This window comes from Anopheles merus, chromosome 3L, assembly GCF_017562075.2.
Source record: "Anopheles merus strain MAF chromosome 3L, AmerM5.1, whole genome shotgun sequence".
In the NCBI taxonomy this organism is placed as follows: Eukaryota; Metazoa; Arthropoda; class Insecta; order Diptera; family Culicidae; genus Anopheles; species Anopheles merus.
Window position 1 is genome coordinate 18,732,119 of NC_054085.1, and position 23,415 is coordinate 18,755,533.

The 23,415-nt window shown below is 47.2% G+C and overlaps 3 protein-coding genes across 4 annotated transcripts in view; all 3 read right to left on the reverse strand.

The window, feature by feature from the left end:
* LOC121599039 overlaps nucleotides 1-17,366 on the reverse strand; it is a 71,849-nt gene extending 54,483 nt beyond the window's left edge. The window contains exon 1 of the mRNA XM_041926512.1: nucleotides 17,281-17,366. The gene's annotated coding sequence lies outside the window, so the exon portion shown is untranslated. The remainder of the gene's footprint in view (nucleotides 1-17,280) is intronic.
* On the reverse strand, nucleotides 12,858-17,370 carry LOC121599041 (ubiquitin-like protein 5). 2 transcript variants are annotated; one of them, XM_041926513.1, is made up of 2 exons: nucleotides 17,281-17,370; nucleotides 12,858-13,524 (listed from the first exon to the last, which is right to left on the reverse strand). In XM_041926513.1, exon 2 carries the CDS (start codon nucleotides 13,486-13,488, stop codon nucleotides 13,267-13,269), a length of 222 nt encoding a protein of 73 aa, XP_041782447.1. In that variant the 5' UTR covers nucleotides 13,489-13,524; nucleotides 17,281-17,370; the 3' UTR covers nucleotides 12,858-13,266. The 2 variants fall into 2 exon arrangements, with proteins under 2 accessions (XP_041782447.1, XP_041782448.1); XM_041926514.1 differs by lacking the exon at nucleotides 17,281-17,370 and adding an exon at nucleotides 13,638-13,699.
* Nucleotides 17,371-20,409: 3,039 nt separating this feature from the next.
* LOC121600184 (Golgi pH regulator) lies at nucleotides 20,410-22,666 on the reverse strand. Its single transcript, XM_041928579.1, has 5 exons — nucleotides 22,432-22,666; nucleotides 22,073-22,343; nucleotides 21,609-22,010; nucleotides 21,361-21,542; nucleotides 20,410-21,293 (listed from the first exon to the last, which is right to left on the reverse strand). Exons 1-5 carry the CDS (start codon nucleotides 22,477-22,479, stop codon nucleotides 20,838-20,840), a joined length of 1,359 nt encoding a protein of 452 aa, XP_041784513.1. The 5' UTR covers nucleotides 22,480-22,666; the 3' UTR covers nucleotides 20,410-20,837.
* Between the last annotated feature and the right edge of the window lie 749 nt (nucleotides 22,667-23,415).

The window sequence follows — 23,415 nt, forward strand, 5'->3', positions numbered from 1 at the left end:
GGTCATACGATTTCGAGTTGAAGTACAGATTCTAGCTGCTTTTGCTGACTGCTAGAAAAATAGATCGTTTCCAACCAATAACACCAATTAGTTGCATCTTTTCTCGTTTCCAAGTTGCAATAAACACAAATAAAATGCTTTGACAAAACCACGGTCACAGGCAGGACCACACCCGTGCTAGCTACGGCTCCGTAGCTTTTGTTCGCCGCTCTGCGTGAAGCAGTGCATGATAAAAATATCGCTTTGCCGTCCTTCCAGGAAGTACTTCCAGATTGACGCGAAACCTTCCTAGAATGCGGAACGAAATGCACCACGGGCACGGGCTCGGCAATTGAGTGTGCGTGAGCTTCTAGGATAGTTGATCAAAACATGGGCTGCCAGCACAGTCTGTGGCGGTCCCGTTGTTTTATGGGGCTCGTGGGTGTGATTGTTTTCATGCTTACGTTCCGTGAAGTACACGAATTCCAATCGTGCAAGTTAACGACTTCCCGTGTAATGGTTTAATTTAACGATTTTTACATTATATTGTTTGCGAAATTCATGCGAAAATCAATTCAGTACCTACAGTACTAACTGGAAGATTCGATTTTCTTCATAATAGGGAAAAGATAGTTAGATAAATTTGAGGCATTTGTGGGAAATAGAGGTATTTCGCAATAACTTTAGAATAGCAATACTCGAACAACACTCAGAGTGAGTGTGAGAGTTGTATCCTGCTAGTGTCCATACATACACTTGCAGGATACAACTTAAATCAATCAATCAATTCAAATCGGATTCAAATGGAAATCTTTTTGTTAATTGTTTCATATTGAAGTTTTAGTATATTAGCGATTTCATCTTCATTTTATTCATCTGCATGCAGCAGAGAGAGAGAGAGAGAGTGATTTAATTCCGAAAAGAGAGAGGCCCGCTAGTCTCTAAACCGCTAGTCTTTCTACTCTGATCCAATTCATCGAAAAGAGTTTCCCATCTGTCCTATGTATATTTTAGTCCTTCGAGCCGGATTTCTCAAAAAAACATCTCCATGAAATATACGAACTAATGCTTTTCTCTTCATTCACCATCTCTTCATTGACTTCAAAGCCGCATATGGTAGGATAGCCAGGGTAAAACTGTACGACGCTATGAGCTCATTTGGAATCCCGGCCAAACTGAAATGGCTAGTTAGAGTGACTATGACCAGCGTCACTTGCCAGGTGAGGGTGGATGGAAAACTCTCAGGACGCTTTGCTACCACCAAGGGTCTGCGACAGGGAGACGGGATTGTCTGTGTCCTATTCAACCTGGCGCTAGAAAGGGCCTTCCGCGACTCGAGGGTGGAGACTACGGGAACCATCTTCTATAAGTCAACCCAGATGCTGACATACGCTGATGATATAGACATCATTGATCTGCGGCTCTCCTATGTAGCAGAAGCCTACCAAGGGATCGAGCAGGTGGCAGAGAGCCTCGGATTGCAGATAAACGAGGCAAAGACCAAACTGATGGTGGCAACATCAGCGGGCCTACGTGACGTGGGGATAGGTGAACGCACTTTTGAAGTCGTCCCACAGTTCACCTATCTTGGGTCAAAGGTCAACAACGACAACAGCATGGAAGTTGAGTTGCGCGCAAGGACGCTGGCTGCCAACCGGTCATTCTACAGCCTGAAAAGTCAGTTCACGTCAAAGAACCTGTCGCGACGGACGAAGCTGGGACTATATAGTACCTATATAGTACCGGTACTCACATACGCCTCTGAGACATGGACACTGTCCAAATCTGTCGAAATCCTCTTAGTCGCGTTCGAGAGGAAGATGCTCAGAAGGATACTTGTCCCCGTATGTGTGGAAGAACAATGGAGGAGCCGCTATAATGACGACCTATACGAGATGTACGGCGACCTCACTATCGTGCAGCGTATCAAACTCGCCACGCTCCAGTGGGCTGGCCATGTTGTACGCATGGAAACGGACGACCCAGCCCGTAAAGTCTTAAGCCGTCCACAAGGACAGATGAGGCGTTGTAGGCCCAAATTGAGGTGGCAAGATAGCGTGGAGGCGTCCGCCATTAAGGCCGGGATAACAGACTTGCGAAGGCGCGAGACCGTGAGCGGTTTCGGACACTCCTGAGGCAGGCCAAGACCGCAAAGCGGTTGTAGCGCCGGATAAGTAAGTAAGTAAGTAATGCTTTTCTCTTAATCTATTACGGTAGGTAGAACATTAGTACCGTTTTAGAAATATTTAGTTAGAAAAATGAAGAGCGGGAGAGAGGTAAGAACGAAGAACGCCATATTCTACTACCCTTTACGCTGACCGGTGCTGTTATGCAGCGCGAAAGATCCCGTGCTGTATGAGGTAGCGCTGCTTAATGGCTGCAATTATACCACTGAGTGTTGTACCCCTAATAACGCCCAACATCAAATACTAATACCATCCAGCCACATTTAAATGCTTGCCAACAATGGCCAAAAGCCATCTGCCGAGCTTAAATTCCACTCACTTTTGCCTTCATATTTAATGTGTGCCAAACGATGCTTTAATTATTCAGCACGAGTGCTATCCACATTTAAAGCCAGCATGTTTCGGTAGCTTTGCCGAAGCTAATTGCCCGTGCAGTGCCGAGCATGTGGGGATGAACGTGTACAGAGACACGCACGCTCGTACAGGATACACATTGCTAGCAGCGAAGCGTTCCCCAAAATCCCTTAGATTCCATTTCCGGTGCCCTCCGGTGAACCATTTAGGCGTAATGTGCGACCTACTAGCTCGGTCGCTTGCTCGCACGCTTGCTTGCTTGCTTGCTGTCCCTAAAACAAATGCCAAACTACCCACGGGGCATAGGGGCTTCGCCTGTTCGATAATTGTCTCCCCGTTAATGCGGCAGCTTCCCGATGAGGCGAATGATCTGGAAGCACCACCCCCGGGGGCTACACAATCGATAACAGGCGCCTTTCTATGTTTCGGTAGCACACACACACACACACACACACACACACGCTACACCTTATTACCGAAAAGAAGTCAAAATAGTACCGCCACCGTACCGCTTTACATCACACACTTTGGTCTCTCGCCAGTTTTGCCAACGAACGTCAGAAGCGACACACGGCAAAAGGCAGGTTAAATTATAATACCGCAAGAGCGGAAAGTGTGCGCTTAAGCCGATCGTTATCATACATCATCATACCCGGCAGGGCATGTTGTTGCATGGGGAAAAAGCAGGAGGGGGGGAGGGAAGTCATTGCCACGCCACACGGCTTAGTATCGGAGCGTGCAAATAATGGGTTAGCATATAAAACATTTAACCCCTTGTCTCTGGCACTCGGTGACCTCTCTACCCTTTTCCTCCGCTCTGTGTCGCTGCGACCTCAAGTGTTCTTAATCCAATTTGCACCAATTGCACACCACACTTTGCTTTGCTGCCACACAGTAGTTGAGTTTGACGGGAGCGACAGAAAACGAATGGGAATGCATTCCCGCGATCCCCGATGTGCAACAGCTGGTCGTGCTTCGTACCTTTGCAAAGGGAAAGTAGAGCCTTTGCATTGTGTGTGTGTGTGTGTGTGTTGCTACCAGCTCGGTCCAAAATGGGGGGGGCAAGATTGTGCTAACGAGCCTAAGGATCTATCTCAATTATCACGTATCCCTTCCACGTCCACGCGGGACGTCAAACCCGTCCGTTTCCCTAGTGCGCTTCTCTCTGTGTGTGGGACGGAACGCTTTCGCTCGGATAACAATTTCATGATTCGCAATCAATACTAATTACATTCGCAAGAACAGAACCGACGTGCTGACGTGGGGGGGGGAGGGGGGGGGAGTGTTAGGGGAGATGTATAATGATCAGGTGGAACAGGTGTTTCGTTCCACCACACGTTCGCTCCGTTTTTTCCGGTCTAGTTCCGGCCTCTGCCGTGAGTGCGGCACTATCCAGGCAACACAAAAGGACGATGCCAAAGATTCGAGGTGCCGACTCGACTTCCTTCCCCGTCGGTGACATTTTCGCACACGACACACACACACACACACAAGGAGCACAAAACAAAGGGGGAGAAATGGAACGGCTTGTATACATTTTAATTAAGAGCTTTCTCCCGTGCTGTTCCTGTGGTGTTTAATTATTTACGACAGTCGGTGAGGCGAAGGCGAGCGGGTTCGGTTGCCAAGTGTCGGGGCGTCCAATTGGCATGCTGGAACCCGAACCCGGGAAACCGGCCATGTGGGCATTGAGAAATGAGTTTTTCCCAGTTCGATCGATCCGAGCTGAGTGTTGGGGAGGGAGGCCACATGAAGGCACACAAACAAACAGCACAGCTGTGTGACCAGCTTTCAGCTTCCAGCGGCGAATGGGAATGGAAATGGATGGGTGACCTTACCCTCCAATAATTGACATTCACCTCCAGCACCTCTCAGGCAGCGGGGGGCTGGTATCCACGGTACGTTTCCCGTCGCGCTTGAATGCTCCTGCCGGGAGAGCGGCAGGACATTGGCGCAACGATGTGACGGGTAGAACACGGCACAGAAATCCATTCCAACTAATGTGCACCGAGTGGCGCGGGCTGAAAAGCTAACAGCGGAATACCTCGGATTAATGTCGCTGTTCGGGGCCGTGCGGCCGTAATGGAAGGTTGATCGAAATCTCCGCTTTCGCGTATGCTTTTTACACGCCCGGTTCCCGCACTGCTAATGCTTTGCAGCCATGGTCAAACCTTGTCTTACGGTCATGGGTAGCGTTCAAGGAAAGAGAAAGAGGGAGGAGAGAGAACAAAAAAGGGAATGGTCGTTTTGTCCTTTGCCCTTTTTTTCCCTGCTGACTGACCCGACTGGGAACACCTGATGACAATAGCGTTGCTGAACGCGCCCAAACCGGGCAATGTCCGTTTCCGTTTCGCTACATTACATACGGGACACATTCCCGCACACTGGAATGGAGTTCAACGGGTCATTCGGGTAAGGGTGAGTAAGCTTTGGGTTCTTAGCCTCGTTTTTTGCTTCCCTCTTTCTCTCCCTCTCTCTCTCTCTCTATCTCCGTTGCGTAATGAGTTTGTTTTCCGATGTATGTGGCCGATGATGTTGCTGTTGTATTTAGGGTAAATACATGTGGACTCCAGTTTTTCATCCATTCTAATGAATGTTTAGTTAAAGTGTACTAAGCTAACGACGCGTAGCAAAATGGTGCATGTTCGTGCCGCATGAATGGACGGAGATTAATGACGCGTGTGTGTATGGGTTTGATTGTGTGGTAACTGGCTCTAGTTTTTCTTTTGCGTCCGGAGAAGATTATGCAACGAAAGAGCGGAGTTACGTGTAGTAGATGAGGATAAGAGGGTCTTTCCTGGACGTTTCTTTACGATGTATTTTCTGATTAATTGTGTATGTGGGCAAGAGGACCTCAATGGATTATTATAAGCAAGTTAGGGGAGTAATTAGGGCTTCTTGTTGAGTTGGTTTCTACAGTACAGAGTAACTTGAAACCCTCCGTGAATGAATAGAGAGAAAATTATCTTTTATTTGAAGTTCTCTTCAATGCAAGTTCATAGTAACTTTGTTGCTGAACACTGGTTCTTACACTGTTGAATTTTAGGCATACATTGGGCTCATTTCTATTTACATGATTGATTATCTGAACTATCTGTAGCGGAAAGTGGGGCAAAAGGGACCTGTTAAGAATTTTAACTGTTTTTTTTTACATCAATCGATCCTCTCCAACGTCTTATTCATGAAAAACAATCATAAGATGACGCATCAACAACGAATATATACGTTTAAAATGAATTTAAAAAATCAACGTCAAAAGTCGTGAAAATGTATTGTGTGGGGTAAAATGGTCTTGCTATGGGGCATAATGGTCTTACACAAAATGTCAAAACACATCAAAACAAAGGGGCAGAATAAACCACAACATTGAACTTCAGGCTTTGGTTTAAGCTCTTGCATCGCGGTAGAATTGTGAGAGTAGAAATTCAAGTTTAGTATTTAAGTGTTTTGTTGAATAATTTTGTCAAATGCTGGAATCTTTCAATAATTCTCGTGTTGTCAGCAATTTTTCTTGTCGATATAATATGCATACACTACCATTTTATTTATGTAAAGCTAGTGTATTGTAGCGACCTTAGCTTATACCACAGCCTCATCATGGTGCTCCTGTCAAAACATAAAGACCATTTTGCCCCAAGCTGGAACGACCATTTTGCCCCAAGTGAAACATTTTACAAACTTTAACATTAGATTAAAATCGTTAGTTTTTTCGCGTAATAGATAAATATCATGTGCCTGGGTATCCTTTTTTCTCTAATTATATGTTAAATTCTTACGAAAGCATGTTTTCGAGACGGTGAAATTTACATCGCTTAGAGCAAACATTTTATTTGTTGAATTATTCACTTGTTTTGAAATATTACGTTATCAAACGTTCATGGTGGGCTTTACATATTGTATTTGACATTTTTCAATAATTGGATGTCGTTATAAACGTGTAAATATGCTAAAAATGCGGGTGACCATTTCGCCCCACCTAACTATTTTGCCCCAGGTTCCCCTATATATTGTAATATCGTTGAACACTAATACATATTTGCAATTTCAATTCAAACTTCCACCTTATTCAGTTTTCCCTCTGGTATGAGTCTTATTGACAATAAGACTCAACAACAATAAGTAAACAATGATAATAAAGAGTTTAAGTGAAAGCTTTCACTTCGTGTTTCAAGGTTCCTTCGATTATTGCAGTTCTTGCAGTGCACTATTTCGAATTGCAATTTGCATAACTCTAGGCGCAAATATACTAAGTGGCCCATTTTTAACATTTGAATAGCTATTAAAACAGCCATGCACTGCTCTCACAGCATATTCTACTTATTTTAACTAAAGTTTTATATGCAAATAAGATAAAATTCTTCTTAGAATTTCCCACCTTAACGTCGGAATTGAAGTGCGAAAAGCATTAAAACACTTTTGCGCACTCCAGTGAGCCTGGAAAATTTATTACTGCTCACAGAAACACAGTCGAGAAACGCACTCTTCAATGCACCATACAGCAGACAAAAAAACACACTCACACAAAAAAAAACTAATTTTGTAAAGCTGTATGAATTATAAATCGTCACAATTCACAGTGCCACAGTGCCTTGCATCGAAAGTGCATTTATATGCTAAAACGGCACCTGCAGTGCATAAAAAACCGCAAGAATTGCATCGCACCAGCAGAACTGGGAACCACAACTTTCCAACCGGCAGGCACCAGCATTCGAGATCTTGCAAATACGAGCAAGAGAGTGTGCCAACCATCTTCCACCCGAAATGCCGAAATGTGAAACCGGCAGAGTCTTTCATGCATTTATTTTCACTTGAGATTCAAATTGAATTCCGTGACTCGTTGTTTCTTGGCCACTCGTAGCCGTACTCGACTTGGGTGATGGTGGTGCTGGTTCTGGTGCAAAGTTTCACCCGATTGCATGGGGAAAAACCCTCTCTCACAGTAAAAGGAAATGTGAAGCAACAGTCATTTGAATCGCTGTTTTTTTTGTGCCCACCCTCGTCTGTGTCCATGTCGTGTCGTCTGATTTTGCACTGGGAAGCTGCCCCAGTTTCCCCCCGAGCACCCAACGGTGACAAAACGGCTGCTCTCGGAAAAAAAGGAAGACGAACGGACATTCCGACGTAGATTGAAAATAAACACCCGATCTGATGAACCGATGAAAATTTGAATCTAATTTTAATTAAAACAATCTCCTCGGGCGATCGGGCCAGAACGGACGGCTCAACCGGGCACTCCGGGCGTTGATGATGGGTTTTGGGTGGTGAACGCACACCTCACCATCATCCCCCTCTCCCCACTGAAATGGTGACGAAACGACAAACAGTGAGCTTTTTTTTCAGGTCGTGTACACACAACGTTCGTTTGACTCACTTCGTTTTGCTATTTCGAATCCGATTACAACACTACGAAATGGGTCGGTCGGTGTAAAATCAATTTTATTGATTGAAGTAAGTGTTTTGTGTGCGTTACGTATTGTTTATTTAGCCGACAAAGGAAAGCTCAACAAGTTCCGAAGGGTTTTTTTTTGCCCACGGCCCACGGGCTTTGTGCTTCATCCTCGGGCAAGGATTCAATTAAAACTGGACAATGGTGAGCAACGGAGTTGCTGGAGGAACGGGAGTGTCTAAAAGGTGGATGTACGGCATTGTTGTAATACTTTATCTTCCATCTTGCCCACTTAAAGCTATGACAGAGCGTTCTATGTGTGACCAATAGCATGGGAAAGAGCAAGCAAAAAAAAATACAAATTTTCCCTTTATCTTCCTTTATTATAAATTCAATAAACCACACCCATGTTCTGGCCATTCTGTCACATCCTTGGGCTAAAGTGTCCAAACCCGCCCTTCCCTCCCCTCGTGCTGCTTTTGTTCTACCTCATTGGGACAAAAATGCTCCCCCTCGCTAGTGTATCATTGCCAGTACGCAACATCCTCATTGCGGTTACTGTGGCAACGGGCAGTTGCTCCCGGCAGCACAAACAGGTTTGCGGTAAAAATGAAAAGTTTGCGCAAGTATTTTTAACATAACTCTGCCCCCCATTTTATGACATGTTTCCCAGGCGTACTGTTATGGGGGGGGGGGGGGGGGTTTAGAATTAGAATCGTTCCATTTACAATCGTTCGTGTGCTGTGTTATCTTTGCAGCTGGGAAAGCACAGCACAACGAAATAGTGTCATAAAGCGTAATGGTGCTTGTAGTACGTGCAAGATGGTGGCAAAGTGTGCACCGGAACTTTGGGCGGGTAAAATAGCGCACGGAAGGGATTAGAATCACATTTTGAAGAGAGTTTGTTTGCGTGATGGGATGAATTTTCTGGGTTTAAAATGAGCTTTGCAAACAAAAATGAGTACTATTTATAGTTTTTTTTAAATAATAATTATAGAACATTTCATATCAACACTTTAGGATATTGCGTATCATTTGCGCATCAGCTTACGCTACGCAGGACGACAAGCAACACTTGACCGCAATCTAATTACAGCCTTCCGGTTTGAAGAGGGAACCTGCCGACCTCGGTGGGCAAATGCGTGGGAAATGTAGGCCAAGGATCGGAAGACAGCAAGATTAAATAAAGCCTCTCCCACCTTGCGTTACCTCCTCCCTCCCTCTAGAAGCTCTAGCGTTCCCTAGGCCTGCATTAATAGAACCAACCCCGGAGACAACTTCCTGTCAACTTCGGCCGGCATTAACGCTGTAATTCTTCGTTGCTCAACCGAGCATGACTGATTGAAATGTCCAGCTGCCGAGAGCGAACTGTCACCGATCGATTTACTACCGAAACGACTAATCAGCGTCACTGTGTGGGTGGGTGGGTGTGTGTGTGTTGATTGCGTCACACCCCGTCACTCCGGATGGTGTCGTCAATCATCGGTGTAAATTCGCTCAATCACTTGTACGACTTCTGGTTCGGCTTTCGGCTTCGAGGATGATGACGATTCCTTGGGCTTAGTCAATACCCGTACCACTTGGCGCAGATGGCACACTGGTGAGTGCTAAAGCCAGTGGGCCGTATGTGGGAGAGTGTGTTATTCACATACACACACAAAAAGAAGGCAAAAGTTCTTGTACCATACCACTCGAGAACATAAGCCGGAACCGTTACTAGTGTGGGGAGGTTCTATCGATCGACACCTTCACTTACACACACATACACACATATGCAGGTGGTGGCTTGAAAAGCCTGAAGATTCTAACCGACAGCGGACGGGGAACGGGAGGAAATCAAAGGAAAGTGACACTGCCCCCCCTCGTTCTCATTCTCAAACAGCACTTCCGTTAGCCTTCAACGAGCGGGGACAAATCCTTTCTTCCTTACCACCCCTCCCCTATCATCCCCAAGTATCTCTCTCTCTCTCTCTTTGTGTCTCACCGCACCATGAAAAGCCACCACCACAAATTGCAATTACGGGTTGCCATTATGTTTGTCGAGCCTCCCCGGATGTGGATGAAAAATGCTCACAATACAACTCTAGTTCCACTTCCCTTCCACGCCCTACCTTTGACAGTGGAGGGATCCAGCTGCCCCCGGGATCCCAGGGCCATTTTGTACGTTTGACGCTATTGACGCGGCAGACATATTGGAAAGCTCGGCAAAACATGGTTAAGCCCTTTGCCAATATCATTGGATTGGAGGTGAAGGTGGTATCGATGGAAACGATTCCGGTTTCCGGCAAAACGGAAAGAAGAAGAAGAAGAAGTGAAAAAACTGCTCCCCATCCATCCCCACTCGTGCCTCGCCACGATGTCGCCACGTTGATTTATCGATTTCAATAAAAAGGATTACTACTACGACGACGAGGACTACGAGACCACGTAGCGGATCAGTTTTCGCGACCAGCACCGGAGCCCACGTGCACGTGGGAGTAGGATTGTAAATGGACGTATCCAACGATCCAAAAAACACACACACAAAAGAGCGAGTGTGCAATGGGGAACGACCATAAATGGAGTTATGGTCAAATGGGGCTAGGGGACTAGACAACGGAAAGCTAATTGGACACAAAAGGATGCAAAACCACATGGCTTGCCGCAAATCCAGCAAGAGCCCATCTAACAGCATTGGGATTTTTTTTCTTCTATCCTCTGTGTTCAGCAGCCTGCCAGCCTACGTGGCTCCATAACTCACCCCACACGTGGCCACAGTTCTTTGACCCACATTCGGCGCCAACCGTGTGCAACAGTATACCGAGTATACGTGTGAACAGTATATAGCATACCGAGGTTGCGGTCGAGGTGGTCCATCGAAACGGGGTGTCACTCACGCTTGGGACTGTTTTGGGCTGCCCAAGAGCGTATGAAATAATTTGTCCAGCGAACAACGGTGTGGCTAGCAGCGCTGGCATGTGGCCAACCAGCATGGTCGACCAATGGTGGATTGTTTTTTGTTGTTTTTGTTTTTGTTTGACTGAACACAACGAGCTTGAGAGCTACAATAAAAAAAGGGTGGACAAATAGCAGATGCTAAATTAAAGTCGGCATAATTGGCTATTAGTCAGATGCATTCGGGTTGAAGCTTTAGCAGCACAAACAAAAGCCTTCAAGTGGAGGAAAGTTTTTACTATCCTTCCCAAGCTCCGGTTCGTACGTAAAGCTGTGCGGCTGTAAGTAAAATATAACTTCCAGTGAAGAGAGAAAGAGAGAGAAAGAGAGGGAGAGAGAGAAAGAGAGCACACATACATCTTTGTTGCACGGCAATTGAATTTACAAACCCAATTAGTTCATCCTACTTTATGGCTGTCTCCCTGACAACACACCAAGCGATAGTTTTGACATGCTTGCTTCGATGCAATTCTTCATGTTTGGTTTTACTTAGCTCTGCTGTAAAGGGCACTGTTGGTAGATTGTTGGTGTGTTGTGATAGTGATGGGTAAAATTGGCAAAAATCCGGAGTCGACTCCGATCTGACTCCGATAAATTCGGAATCAACTCTGGAAGGCAGGTCCACTCGGCATTATTCGGAGTCGTCCGAAGTTGTTCGGAATTATGCGGGGTCGTCCGGAATCGTTCGAAGTCGTCCGGAGTCGTCCGGAGTTGACCGGAGTTGTCCGGAGTCATTCAGAGTTGTTCGGAGTCGTTCAGAGTCGTCCGGAATCGTCAGGAGACGTCCGGAGTCGTCCGGAGTCGTCCGGAGTCGTCCGGATTCATTCGGAGTCGTCCGGAGTCGTCCGGAGTTCTCTGGAGTTATTCGGAGTCGGAGTCGTCCGACGTCGTCCGAAGTCGCTCGTAATCATGCGGAGTTGTCCGGAGTCGTTCATAGTCGTCCGGAGTCGCCTGGAGTTGACCCGTGTCGTCCGGAGTCATTCAGAGTTGTTCTAAGTCGTTCAGAGTTGTCCGGAGTCGTCTGGAATCGTCCGGAGTCGTTCGAAATCGTCCGGAGTCGTCTGGAGTTGACCGGAGTCGTCCGGAGTCATTTAGAGTTGTTCGGAATAGTTCAGAGTTATCCAGAGTCGTTCGGAATCGTCCGGAGTCGTTCGGAATCGTCCGGAGTCGTCCGGAGTCGTTCAGAGTCGTCCAGATTCGATCGGAGTCGTGCAAAGTCTTCTGGAGTCGTCCGGATTTATTCAGAGTCGGAGTCGTCCGGAATCGTCCGGAGTCGTTCGGAGTTATCCGCAGTCATCCGGAGTCGCTCGGAGTCATTCAGAGTCGTAGTCGTTCGGAGTCGGCCTTCGAAACAATGGCCTGTGTACTAACAATAGTCGGAGTCGGATCGGTGTCCTGGGTGTGCTCCAGAGAGCACCTCACTAGTCTTGTGCAATGCCAAACAACAATAACTTCTCACCATTGCCGGAATTGAAATTCAAATTTGCATTGACAACCACCAGCTTTGGCGTAAAACAATTCCAAAAGCCCGGTCACGTGCTGGTGGCCAACCGTCATTTACCATTTTGCAACCTTTCCCCTTGGCAGCCTTTGACAAAACAGATTTGGGTGTCAGGAGAAACTGCCCCTTCTTCCAGCTCTCGGGAGGGGGCGATGTCAGAAAGGTGGGGCAGTGTTTTGTGCTGCTGTAGCCCCTTCACCGTACCGGTACACAGATTGACGCATGAATATGTTACATCCAAACGCCCAACAGCGTACAGCAACACACGCTGCAAACCATTACCATAACCGATAAATCATTGTGTCTGCATGCGAAAAGGGAAACGATAGTTCACACCAAGCAACCACCACCAACTGGCGGTACAAGCGAGTACGGCTGCGGCTAACGGCTTTTACGATAACAAGACGTCGCAAGACATGTGACATGAGAAATGATACCCAAGGCAGGCGGGCTGAGCGCTCTCGGAGCGTCTGGCGCTTTCGTAAATGAGGTAAAACTATTCCTACAACGTGCACCATTGTGTTTGTGTTTTTAGTACAATTTTATTTCCTTTCCAACAGTTACATTCTTCATTTTATTATTTAGTTTTTTTCTTTCTTTACGTTATTATCTCGTATCTCGTACATATTTAAATTCTTGCCTCTTCTCTGAGTCGTTTCTTAAACGTTGTAACCCCGTTTCTTCCCTCTCCGAAACTATCCCACCGACCTCTGCTTCCCTCCCTCCCGTTGATGTACATTTGTGCCTCTGGTAGGGCGTCGTTGCTTCGGTTCCGTCGGCGCACCAGCTTCGGCAATGCCTTCGCGTCCACGAAGCCGACGGTTCGCATCCGGCCTCGCTCCGAAAAAAATCGATACGCTGACAACAACTAGCAAATCCGAGCCGCCCGACTAGACCCGGACACCAAGCATAGACGGAGATACAGCTCACTGATAGTACAGCTCGATGTTCATGCCGTCGTGTATTTCGTAGTCCGCCAGCTTAATGTTATCCTTGTAAATAGTGTACCACTTTTTCAGCACGATCTTGTCGTACCGGGTGCCGGTTTGGGCCGCGATCAGCTTTTTCAAGTCGCCAATCGTATCGTCCGGGTTGCACTTGACGCGCACCTTCTTGCCCAGCCGATCGTTGCACGTGATTTCCAGCATCGCCGTGGCCCCTTTTCTTTTGTTTGTGGCGCGTGGCTGACAAAAAAGGGAATAAGAGAAAAACGAGCACCGGTGGGCAAAGGTTAGAAAATCACACACACGGACGCGGGGTTTAGCTTTAGAACGCGATTTTTGTACGCGACAACAACCTCCTGCAGGCAGGCAAGCGAGCTTGTCGGACTGTAAACAAACCTGCGAGAGGCCGCTAAACGTCAAACTGACGTTCGCACAGAAGGCGGACCCATGCGGACACGAACAATTGACGTTTGATAAAACAACGGAATTTTATAAAATGATTTTATTTACACTTTTGTTTTACTTTTCTTTTTAAATGCAAAAGAAAGTAGTAAAAATGGACGTTGATAAAAGAGGTTGAAATATTCGACATTATTTTTCAAATATTTCTGTCTGCTTTTAATACATCGTCAGGAAGTTTTACAATCATTTTAGCTAGGTACAACAACTCCACAAGGAACTTGTTTTGTTTGTTTTTTATTTATCAACAAATTTCCCTCATAAAACCGGGTGTTTCTAACGCTCAACCCCCTAAGGAAAGCTTTCCCAATGCCACAGAAAGCTCCCTCTCCAAAGGGGGATCACACCACGTGCCTGGAGCCTCGAACCGAGGCTTCACACGATATTTACATTGCTTCCTGAAAGTTTAAAACAACGTTCAGCGGGCACCGACCTGTACCACCCGGCCGACACGCTGCTTCCGTAAGGTCGCCCGCCCCACGTACCTTCAGGGGGGGCTCTGTTCTGTTTGGCACTGGTGTGCGTTTTATGGTTGGAAAATTATTCATAAGTGAATGGGATTTTCATCACATTAGGGATGGTGGGGGTGGTTGGTTAATTTGATAACAGATCTCGGCGCAACGGAACGCTTCCGACGCGTAAACAAAGCGTGCGCTCCGACCTCCGTCAAACAGACCCCTTTTGGCAGTGGGGTGGATGGGTTGGGTTGTGGGTTGGGATGGGAAAACGGGTCATTTGTGCAATAACGCTCGCGCAAACAATTTCAGGAGCGGGATTAGCTGCTAGTGACAATATAATTCAAAGCAATTTGAATTTGGTTCGCGATAGAACACGAGCGGATTTATATGCAGAAGAGACAAGGCCGATTAGAAGAAAGATAACGAAATGCAAGAGACTTTTAAATGAAAGAATGAGAAAGAAGAGCGCAATACAAATAAGAAAAAATGGAATTAAATGCTCATTTCTGCAAGAAAATGTAGGCAAAACTAGGCCAAAGAAGAAAATAGAATAGAATAATCTGCTCATTTCTGCAAGAAAATGTAGGGAAAACTAGTCTAAAGAAGAAAAAACAAAACTAAATAAAGCTCGAGATAATGGTCAACGAAGAAAAGGAATAAAAAACAACAACAGCTCGGTTGATACGATGGATGTTGCTCGTTATTGGTACAATCCATCTGCAAGTGAAGGTCGTACATGGGAAAGGCCCAGTGGCCAGGAAGGAAGCTCGACTCTGTGGTGGCCGATAATTTTATTCATAAGCGCCCCGGCCTCACTATGCAAATGACACATTTAGTGGGCCATGAAACGGACGATTTGGTACCTTCTGAAGACGACGCATCGGTCGGTCGGTCAAGTGTAGTGTAGAGGAGATTTATGTTCCAAAACACCCTAAAAAAAAGCGACTCAGAAGGGTTATTAGAGTGTTGGAAAGTGGAGAGTTTTATGCGCCGAGCAAGGGGAAGTGTTTTTAAATTAGACATTTTAAGTGGAAGCCCAATTTGAGCTTGCACTTTGATAGCGTGAGTAAGGAGCTTCGCGAAATAAATTTTTAGACTAAAAAGGCTTTAAAAGAGGGCTTACAAACTACCAGTCCAAAAACGGAGCCAATAATGTTTCACTTCAGTAAGGTAAGTAGATGAAAGACGGTTAAAGACCGAAGCAATCGAAAGCCCAACAGCTAGGTAGCTACTTTGGACGACCTTTGAGTGTTGAAGCTCTTCGGTTTTATTTTTCGAGTGTGCGATCAATAAACGGAATTCAGTACACCCGGGTACGCCCCGTTCTCCCTAAACTGCTCCTCCTCCTCCTTCCCCGTCAAGAGTAATGATGTTTCGAAATCATGTAAATGGTGCTGAATCGTTTAGTTTTCCTTTGTGTCCCCTCGGTGTCGCTACCAGACCCCCTCCGCAGTGTGATACTCGTGTGCATTTCTCGTGGGCACACACAGTAGTGTGTGGCACGCTTAAGTGGCTTCTCGAATAAAAGACAACCGAAACCGAAATGAAGTGTCTTTATTTTGTCGAGCCCGGCAAAGGACAAGGACCAGAGGGACGGTCACGGACGGGCGGTGATGATTCACTTCGTAAGATAGTGTTGGTGGACCAGTGGAAAGATGGGCCAGAACCAAGCAGTGAAGTATAACGTAGAACCACTCGAGAATGGCAAACGGGAGCGCCTTTCACTCCCCATTTCCACGAACGACCCCCCACCTCCCCCATCTTATGCAATCACCGATGCACGAGTAGACTCAAAGGCTCGAGAGATCGTCCTTCCTGCTGCGAGTCGCAGTTTCTCTGTGTTACAATGTGGCGAACGCAATGAAGAAGGCGCGCGCAAGTAGCTAACCAAATCAGAGCGGGGGAGAGAAATGGATGGAGGTACAGGGTGTTTGCAGGGGTTCTCATAGCTGTGGAACACTTTATTGACTCTTTCTTAACTGAAATGAACTTCATGTAATGTGAATTGGACTCTATAGCACTCTTGTTGGGCAAATCCAATAGGAATTTCCAAGGAGCCTGTCCAAAAAGCGTGCCATAGAGTCCGATTTCCAACATGTGAAGTTCCCTTCCAATAGGAAAGAGTCAAGGAAGTGTCCGACGAATATGAGAACCCCTGGAAACCCTGTATCACCCCCTCGGTTCGTTCCGAATCGATCCATTTTTCATCTATGGTTAGGACCCAGGTCGAAGAAAAGGCAACGGCCGTAGTACCAGCGGGAGGTGCATCAAAAATTGAAGCTTCGAAATCAATAAGCCCCGTACCGTAAAACTTCATGCTCCCCCTCCCCCCCCCCTCACCCCCCCAAAAACCATGTTGGTTTTGGTAAAATGGAACGGTTACGAGAGGAAAACAGGCCCGCGGGGGAGAACCTTGTAAGCCTCACACAAGTATCCACCTTGCACAACTGGCGCGTTCTTTCGCAATGGCGCGGTGGCACAGGGAAGACGCATTAGCAAATCCGTACTCAACTCTCATTTGCTAACGGCAAAAGCGTGTACATAATTCAACGTACACCTAGAGAGAGAGAGAGGCGGGGGAGGGGGGGGGAGGCGGAAGGAGGGATAAGATGAACCGAACTCGTTTAAAGGAATGGTGAGGATCTGAGAACGATACAACAGGGCAGGAAACAGGAAAAAGTTCAAAGTAGAGTGGTTTGAAAAGTTAGATTGATGATAACAGGGGGAGGCCCTTCGCACTTCTCCTTTGCCCTCCCCACCTTGCAAGTTCGTTAGTCGGGTTTTTGGTTAGCCATGTTCTGCGGAATGCTTTGAAATGTGGGTTCACCGTTCACCTTGCAGGCGCCTAGTCGTTCCCCACCAAATGAGGACAGGAAGCTGGCATGAGGTCGGAAAACAATTGCGTTAATAATTTACCACCCAACCAAGCCGAAGCATTTTGATGGTGAGTTGATGTAACACACATTTACACACAACAGCCTCGCAGCTCACCAAAAAAAAACCCATTTCTGGCCGTTTTTTCAACCCACATAACCCACAATGATATGGTGTAAAAGAGGTTTAAAAAAAAAATCGTTACCTTACTGTGCTGCTGCGCTTGGCACTTAGTGGCTGTCCTCAGACAGGTGGACAAGTGGCTGGAGCGCGTTCGCCGTTCACTTCACTCAACCGCAGACGGCAATCGCAGTAGGCAACGCGGCAACACACAACCGGGTAACGGCTGACGGCAGTTGGCCGTGTAAGCAACGAACACTCGCGGCCTGTTACGGGGACGTGCTCGAGAAGAGCCCTTCCGCCTCGTTTGCTGACCGGGACTATTATGCAACGCGGACACTTGAAGCGCGCGACAGACCGTGGAGCGGAGAACGCGAAAACCACACACACACGCACACACACACACGGAAACGCACACGCACAAGGAGGCTCGAGAGGTTAAGAAGATGGGCGCGCGTTCGCTCGTAAGGTAGCTGCTGCGTTCAAGACGTGTGCACGGCACCGAGTATCGCTTCAGAGTGAGAGCACGGGCCTTGAAAGCCGAACCGGATGGGGATGCACACAGGCGTATACACACATACACACAGGTGGTGGAGCATGTACGCACTGTCCTGCCAGCAGCAGCAGCAGCAGCAGCAGCAGCAACAACAGCGGCACGATTGGGGCGTTCGGGCGTTCGGGCCGAGCACTGCAGCTCGAGCAGCCCGAAGTGGCGTACTGCTCGAAACACGAAGTGCTGCTACACCTTGGCAACAGTCGCGTTTTGTTGTTGCTGTTGTTGTTGTGTGCAGCCGTTCGGCCCAAATGGCTGCTGACAGGCGCCTCTCTACTGGCAACAACAATGCGAACAGGTGATGTAATAGATGCAGGAAGAGAGGGAGAGAGCGTAAAGTAGCTTTCAGTGAGAGGGAGAGACAGAGAGAAAGCTGCGAGAGAGAATGTAAAGGAGAGTCCAAAGCGTCCAAAGCGCTCGAATTCGGGCAGTTTGGAGTGTGTGAAAGTGTGGTGAAAGAATTGGGGAGAATATTTTGACTGGAACGCTTTGTGCGTTTCTTTACGGTTTTTTTATGTTGTTAGAATTGCACCTTAATTATCATTATTATCCATTTGTAGAGAGTGTAGCATAGTTGTCATGACGTTTCGTTTAATGGCAATTAGTCGTTAAATGTATGACCTGCCAGTATGCCCGAAACGATTTCAATTCTGTTACGAACCTGTACCTTCATAAAAACCCTTTTTAAACGAAGTTACAACAAAGTTCAAAGTACATTTAAATTCATCACTCATTACACGTGCTTCTACAAAAGACCAGGCGCATCCATCCCCCTTTCCTTCAGATCATTAACCAGGCGCCTCCATTGCACAGACCTCAAAGCAGACCACCTAAACTTACCCTCTTCAACATCACCCTCCAGCAGCTCGCCGAGGGCGGCCGCCGAGTCGGTCGTCTTCTGTCCACCGCCACCACCACCACCACCGTAGCTCGGTATCTCCTGGCTAGTGTTGCAGCCCATTGTATGGTTCGCGGCACGCAACCAGCTGACTACATGGAAGCATCGAATCAATCTCCCTCCACCACGCCTTCCGGTGCTTCTCCTTCCCTAGCGTGCTTGAAAATTAACTCCTTTGTCTCTCTTGCTCACACAAACGCACACACAAACACTGAACACTGAGCGAGGATGAACCCACTAATTACGTTCACCTTTGCCGCACTTCATTGCACTCTTGAGTGTACCTCATTGGCACACGCACACGCTGGACACAGTGCTGGACTTTAGCGCGTCTATTCCTGCAACCTGTTGTTGTTGGCGCGACCGTGACGACGGTGCAGCAGCCTGTGGCCAATCCGACCGTTTTCGATCAAACAACGATTGATTGGTATCGCTCGCTCGCTCGCTCACTCGCTCGTTTACAACGGGTTTGCGGTTCACGATGATCAAGACAAGTACGTTGTTGGAGATGAATTGGCCACAAACGTATACACACACACATACCCTGTCACACACGTGCTGTGTGCACTGGAATATTAATATTTTATTTTCTGCAACTGTTGATTCCTATCTGCACACTCCGTTGCAAGAATCAACCACCAACAGAACAACAGTGACAGTGCGTTGCTTGACACACCGGACGCGAATGATCAAACCATACCCCCGTGTGCACAAATGGAACCTCCAACGAACCTCCCACTATCGATTCACACACACACCCCCAAAAGCGGAACCGATTAACAAAGTCCGACGCTCCGTCGCTCCTATTAACACAATGGCCACCGCAAAACCCGTTTTCTTTCGCAGTGTCGGAACGTTACATTCCGCGTCGCAGGCAATCACATGTCGTAGTTCCCGCGCGGTACCGGATGACGTGTGAACCAACGGTCGACTGACGGGCGTGCGATCGGAGCACGGCCCGAAACAAGAAACCACCGCAGTTTGTCCGTGGCCTCACACCAGCCCGAAGGGCGAAGAGTGGGTGGTGGTGGGCAACAGCACGGGGAGCAAACAAGTGCGACCGAGCGAGCGAGCGAGCGTGTGTGTGTGTGTGTGTTTGTACGGGGTTGTTTATTCATAAAATGGACCATCGGCATGACAACGTGCAACGGCAAATAAATAAAAAGCCTTCGGATGCTCGAAAACATTGGTAAAAGGGCACGCTCTGTAGGAAAGGTGTGTTGTCTTTTTTTTTTGTTTTTTTTTGGCGGGGGGGGGGGGGGGGGGGGGGGGGGGGGGGGACAGCCGATCCGCAATCGTTCGCTGCCGGACGGGGTTTGAGATTTGCTTTTCCATTTGATTAAGTGGCCTGGTAGTGTGGTAGGAATATGGTAGGGAAGTCGTGGTGGTGGTGGGTGCATTAAGTATGGATGGCGCTGTCTCACCCTGCGGGCTTAATGGCCTGTCCTCCCCCCTAGCACTTGGGTGTGAACTTGTGATGATGATTTTTTGTACCGCGATTTTGTTTTTTTTTTTTTTTTTTTTTTTTTTTTTTTTTTTTTTTTTTTTTTTTTTTTTTTTTTTTTTTTTTTTTGGTGGGGGTGTACCGCGATTTTGTTAACCATTAATTATTACTGGCAATTGTGATGTCGGGAGGCGTACACCACGGACCGAGCCGAAGAACGTTCCGATGGTAGTGCAATTGCTACAGGGTGTGCCTAAGGGGTGTCGTTTTTTTTAGAAAGAATTAAATTATGATTTAATCAATTTAAAATTAAAGCTCATTTTTCAGTTTCCTTTGCCTTAACAGCAACAGCTTTATAGCAGCCTTCAAGTACAACCTTTATTAGATGCTTTTCGCTTTTGCTTTTCGATTATTTACATCAACAGTGTTATCTTGTCCCTTGACGCATCTCTTCTCCTGTTACGGATACCATCGCCCATTACACGTCGGAATGGATAAAAAAGGGCAAAACTTAAAAGCGTTACAGATGAGAGAATAAAAAAAGGCGTATAATTAGACGTAAATGGGTATGAGAGAACGTTGAGAGCATTCCCGCAGCGTTGCGATACAAATCACTGTTTCGGCGGTTTGCTGTAGCTTAGTGGCTGGTCGCGGCATTGTGATCCTCACACACACACACACATATTGGTATGGCATTTGGACAACGACAAAAAAAGAAGCACTTGGTGTGGCACTTTCAGCACCCTTTTACATACTGGTGTCCACGTTCGGTGGTTTGTGTAGGAGATACAGCACCACGATCGTCGCCAGCGCGCTCACGAGAAAGATCACATCGAACCAGCGGTGGTAAAAGTTAAAGTGCAACCCGCCGAGCACCTCCGTAATGATGACGCGATACTCGGCCGGCATGTTCATGCGCATCAGCAGCACGGAGGAGCAGAAGTACATGCCCATTATCTGGGCCAGCACCAGCACGATAATGTTGGACGATTTGCTGGAGGAAATTTTGTAGAAAAACTTGGTGAGCGTCAGCAGCAGGCCGCGGATCGAGGTGACGACGATGCAGCCGACCAGCAGGAAGGACACGTGCTGGCTCCAGAACGCAATGTCCATGTCGAAGCCGCACCAGTGCACCGCTATCTCGATGCCGCGCGTTACCGGGTCCTTTTTGCCGACCCGATCGAAGATTATGTTGATTGTGCACTGCAACACATATTGCCGTAAGCCATTTTGGGTATTTGTTGTCTGTTTAAGGGGGGCTTTTACTTACAATAAATATTTTCCACAAACAGTACAGGCTGAAGAAGTGCCCCAGCACGTTAAAGTACTTCCCTTGCAGGGTGGCGGCCCACCGTTCCCGTTCCTGCATGTTCTTCATCGAGTGCGCCTCGAGGAACAGCTGCCGGGAGAGCTCTTCCAGGGCGGAAATTTCTAACCGCAGTTGCCCAATATCTACAAAGAAATGCGGAATTTAATTCAACAAACTCTCATCGCAGAATTGCATTTCCGTCCACCCACTTTCAGCACCGGCGGGTCGCTGCGTGACGCTGCTTATCATGCCCCAGATGCTTTGCTTCTGGTTCGGCTTGTTGCGCCTCCGGTCCAGCGCGATGCGCTTCTTCTTCACCAGTATCATGTCCATCGTTTGCAGCAGCCTTCGCTCCAGATTGACCACGTCGCTCTGCGAGACGGGCCGGATGAAGTAGGACATGCTGGTGTACGGATAGTTAACCGCACCGAACCCGGACAGGATGGCCATCACGGTGACGCCGACTACGCCGATGCGTGACACGGCCTGCTCGATCGTGAATATGCCACGACTGACGCTTAGCAACGGGAACGGATCGCCGATGCGCCAAAAGCCGTACAGATAGCACAGCCAGATGAGGGTCGTTAGTGGTTGCACCCATTTGGCCGGTACTGCAGAACGGGAATGAAGAATGTTAAGCGAGGGTCATGATTCAATCGAAATTTACACATACCTATTCGTACGTTGCTGATGCAGGAGTAAGCAATCAGATACGGTATCACGGCAATCACCATGATGAGCAGCAGCGTTAGCCCCAGCCGCCAGTGGAAGTAGCGCGAGCTCGAGTCCAGGAAGCCGATGATTTCGAATATAATCAGCTCAAACATGGTCAGCGACAGGGCGAGCGTAGAGGAGAAGATGAGCTGCACGAACACATGGCGGATTTCGTAGTTGCGGAAGAGCTGCTTCACGAAAAACACCCATCCGCCGATGAAGAATATGAGCTGCACCGATTCGGAAAAGAAACAAAACAAACCGCAAGAGTGAGGACGTGTTGCATTCCGATCGATCGAAACCTCTGTGGGTACGTACCTGTGACACGAGCACGATCAACGTATCACCCATAAATGGCAGCTCCATGGTGTGTGGCTGCTTTGTGTTGCGATTGTCCGTTGAGCCTTGTTTTCAATTACAGTGCGGTACTCATCGTTTTATATGCAAGTCCACCGGTTTTAGCCACCAACTCCCGGCGTAGCAAAGGATTTGTTTCCGCTAACGAACTTGCCTTTACCGTGGCAAAGGCCATTTGTTTATTTCGGCGTTTTTAACGAGCTGTCAAACAGGGCGGCTGCCCAGCTGACAGTTTGTCGGTGCTTGACACGGGCGGTAAACAAGGTGACAGTTCAGCGCAATAACAGGAGCCGTTGATTTATTGAGGGTTTTTTTTTTGTATTTTACTGATGATTTTTAGGTTATTTAAATAGCAATCAGAAGAAAGAGCATCAAGACTAAATAAGGTTCAGTTTAATTAAATATTTAACCGGCAACGGTGTAAATATACTGGTCGAAATAATTTCGAAGTTGTCGGAAGATGTGTCGGACAATTTGAAAATTCAAAATATTGCTGCATTTCAGTGACTGTTATGCAATTTATGCAACAATTTTTATATATTCCTGAACCATTCATTGTAAAATCTGTCTTATTTGATTTTTTTATGAATAGTTTTCTTCTTTTCCTTCTCCTTCTCCTTCTCCCTCTTCGTCGTCTTCTTCTTCTTCTTCTTCTTCTGCTTCTTCTTCTGCTTCTTCTTCTTTTTCTTCTTCTTTTGTGCAACAACCGTTGCCGTGAATGCCTGTCTGTGCTACTAATGGGCTTGGGCTATCAGTGACTTAATGTTTACCCATAGTAGGTTATTCGGTCCCAAGTATGAGGGACACATGGCCCATATAGGGCTTGAACCCATGACGGACATATTCTTAAGTTACGCGAGTTGATCGACTGTACCAGAGACTTCTAAAGGATAGATTTTGCCTTCATTTTAAACAGCTTTGTGGAAGTTGGACCCGTTTCAGAAA

What these genes read in the sequence shown, in the direction of transcription:
- LOC121599041 (XM_041926513.1), bottom strand. Translation starts at nt 13,488, where the DNA reads ATGCTGGAAATCACGTGCAACGATCGGCTGGGCAAGAAGGTGCGCGTC.
- LOC121600184 (XM_041928579.1), bottom strand. Translation starts at nt 22,479, where the DNA reads ATGGAGCTGCCATTTATGGGTGATACGTTGATCGTGCTCGTGTCACAG. An exon ending in GCGACCCGCCGGTGCTGAAA is followed by an intron (nt 21,543 to 21,608) that starts GTGGGTGGACGG and finishes ATTTCTTTGTAG; the next exon opens with ATATTGGGCAACTGCGGTTA. An exon ending in GTTTGTGGAAAATATTTATT is followed by an intron (nt 21,294 to 21,360) that starts GTAAGTAAAAGC and finishes TATGTGTTGCAG; the next exon opens with TGCACAATCAACATAATCTT.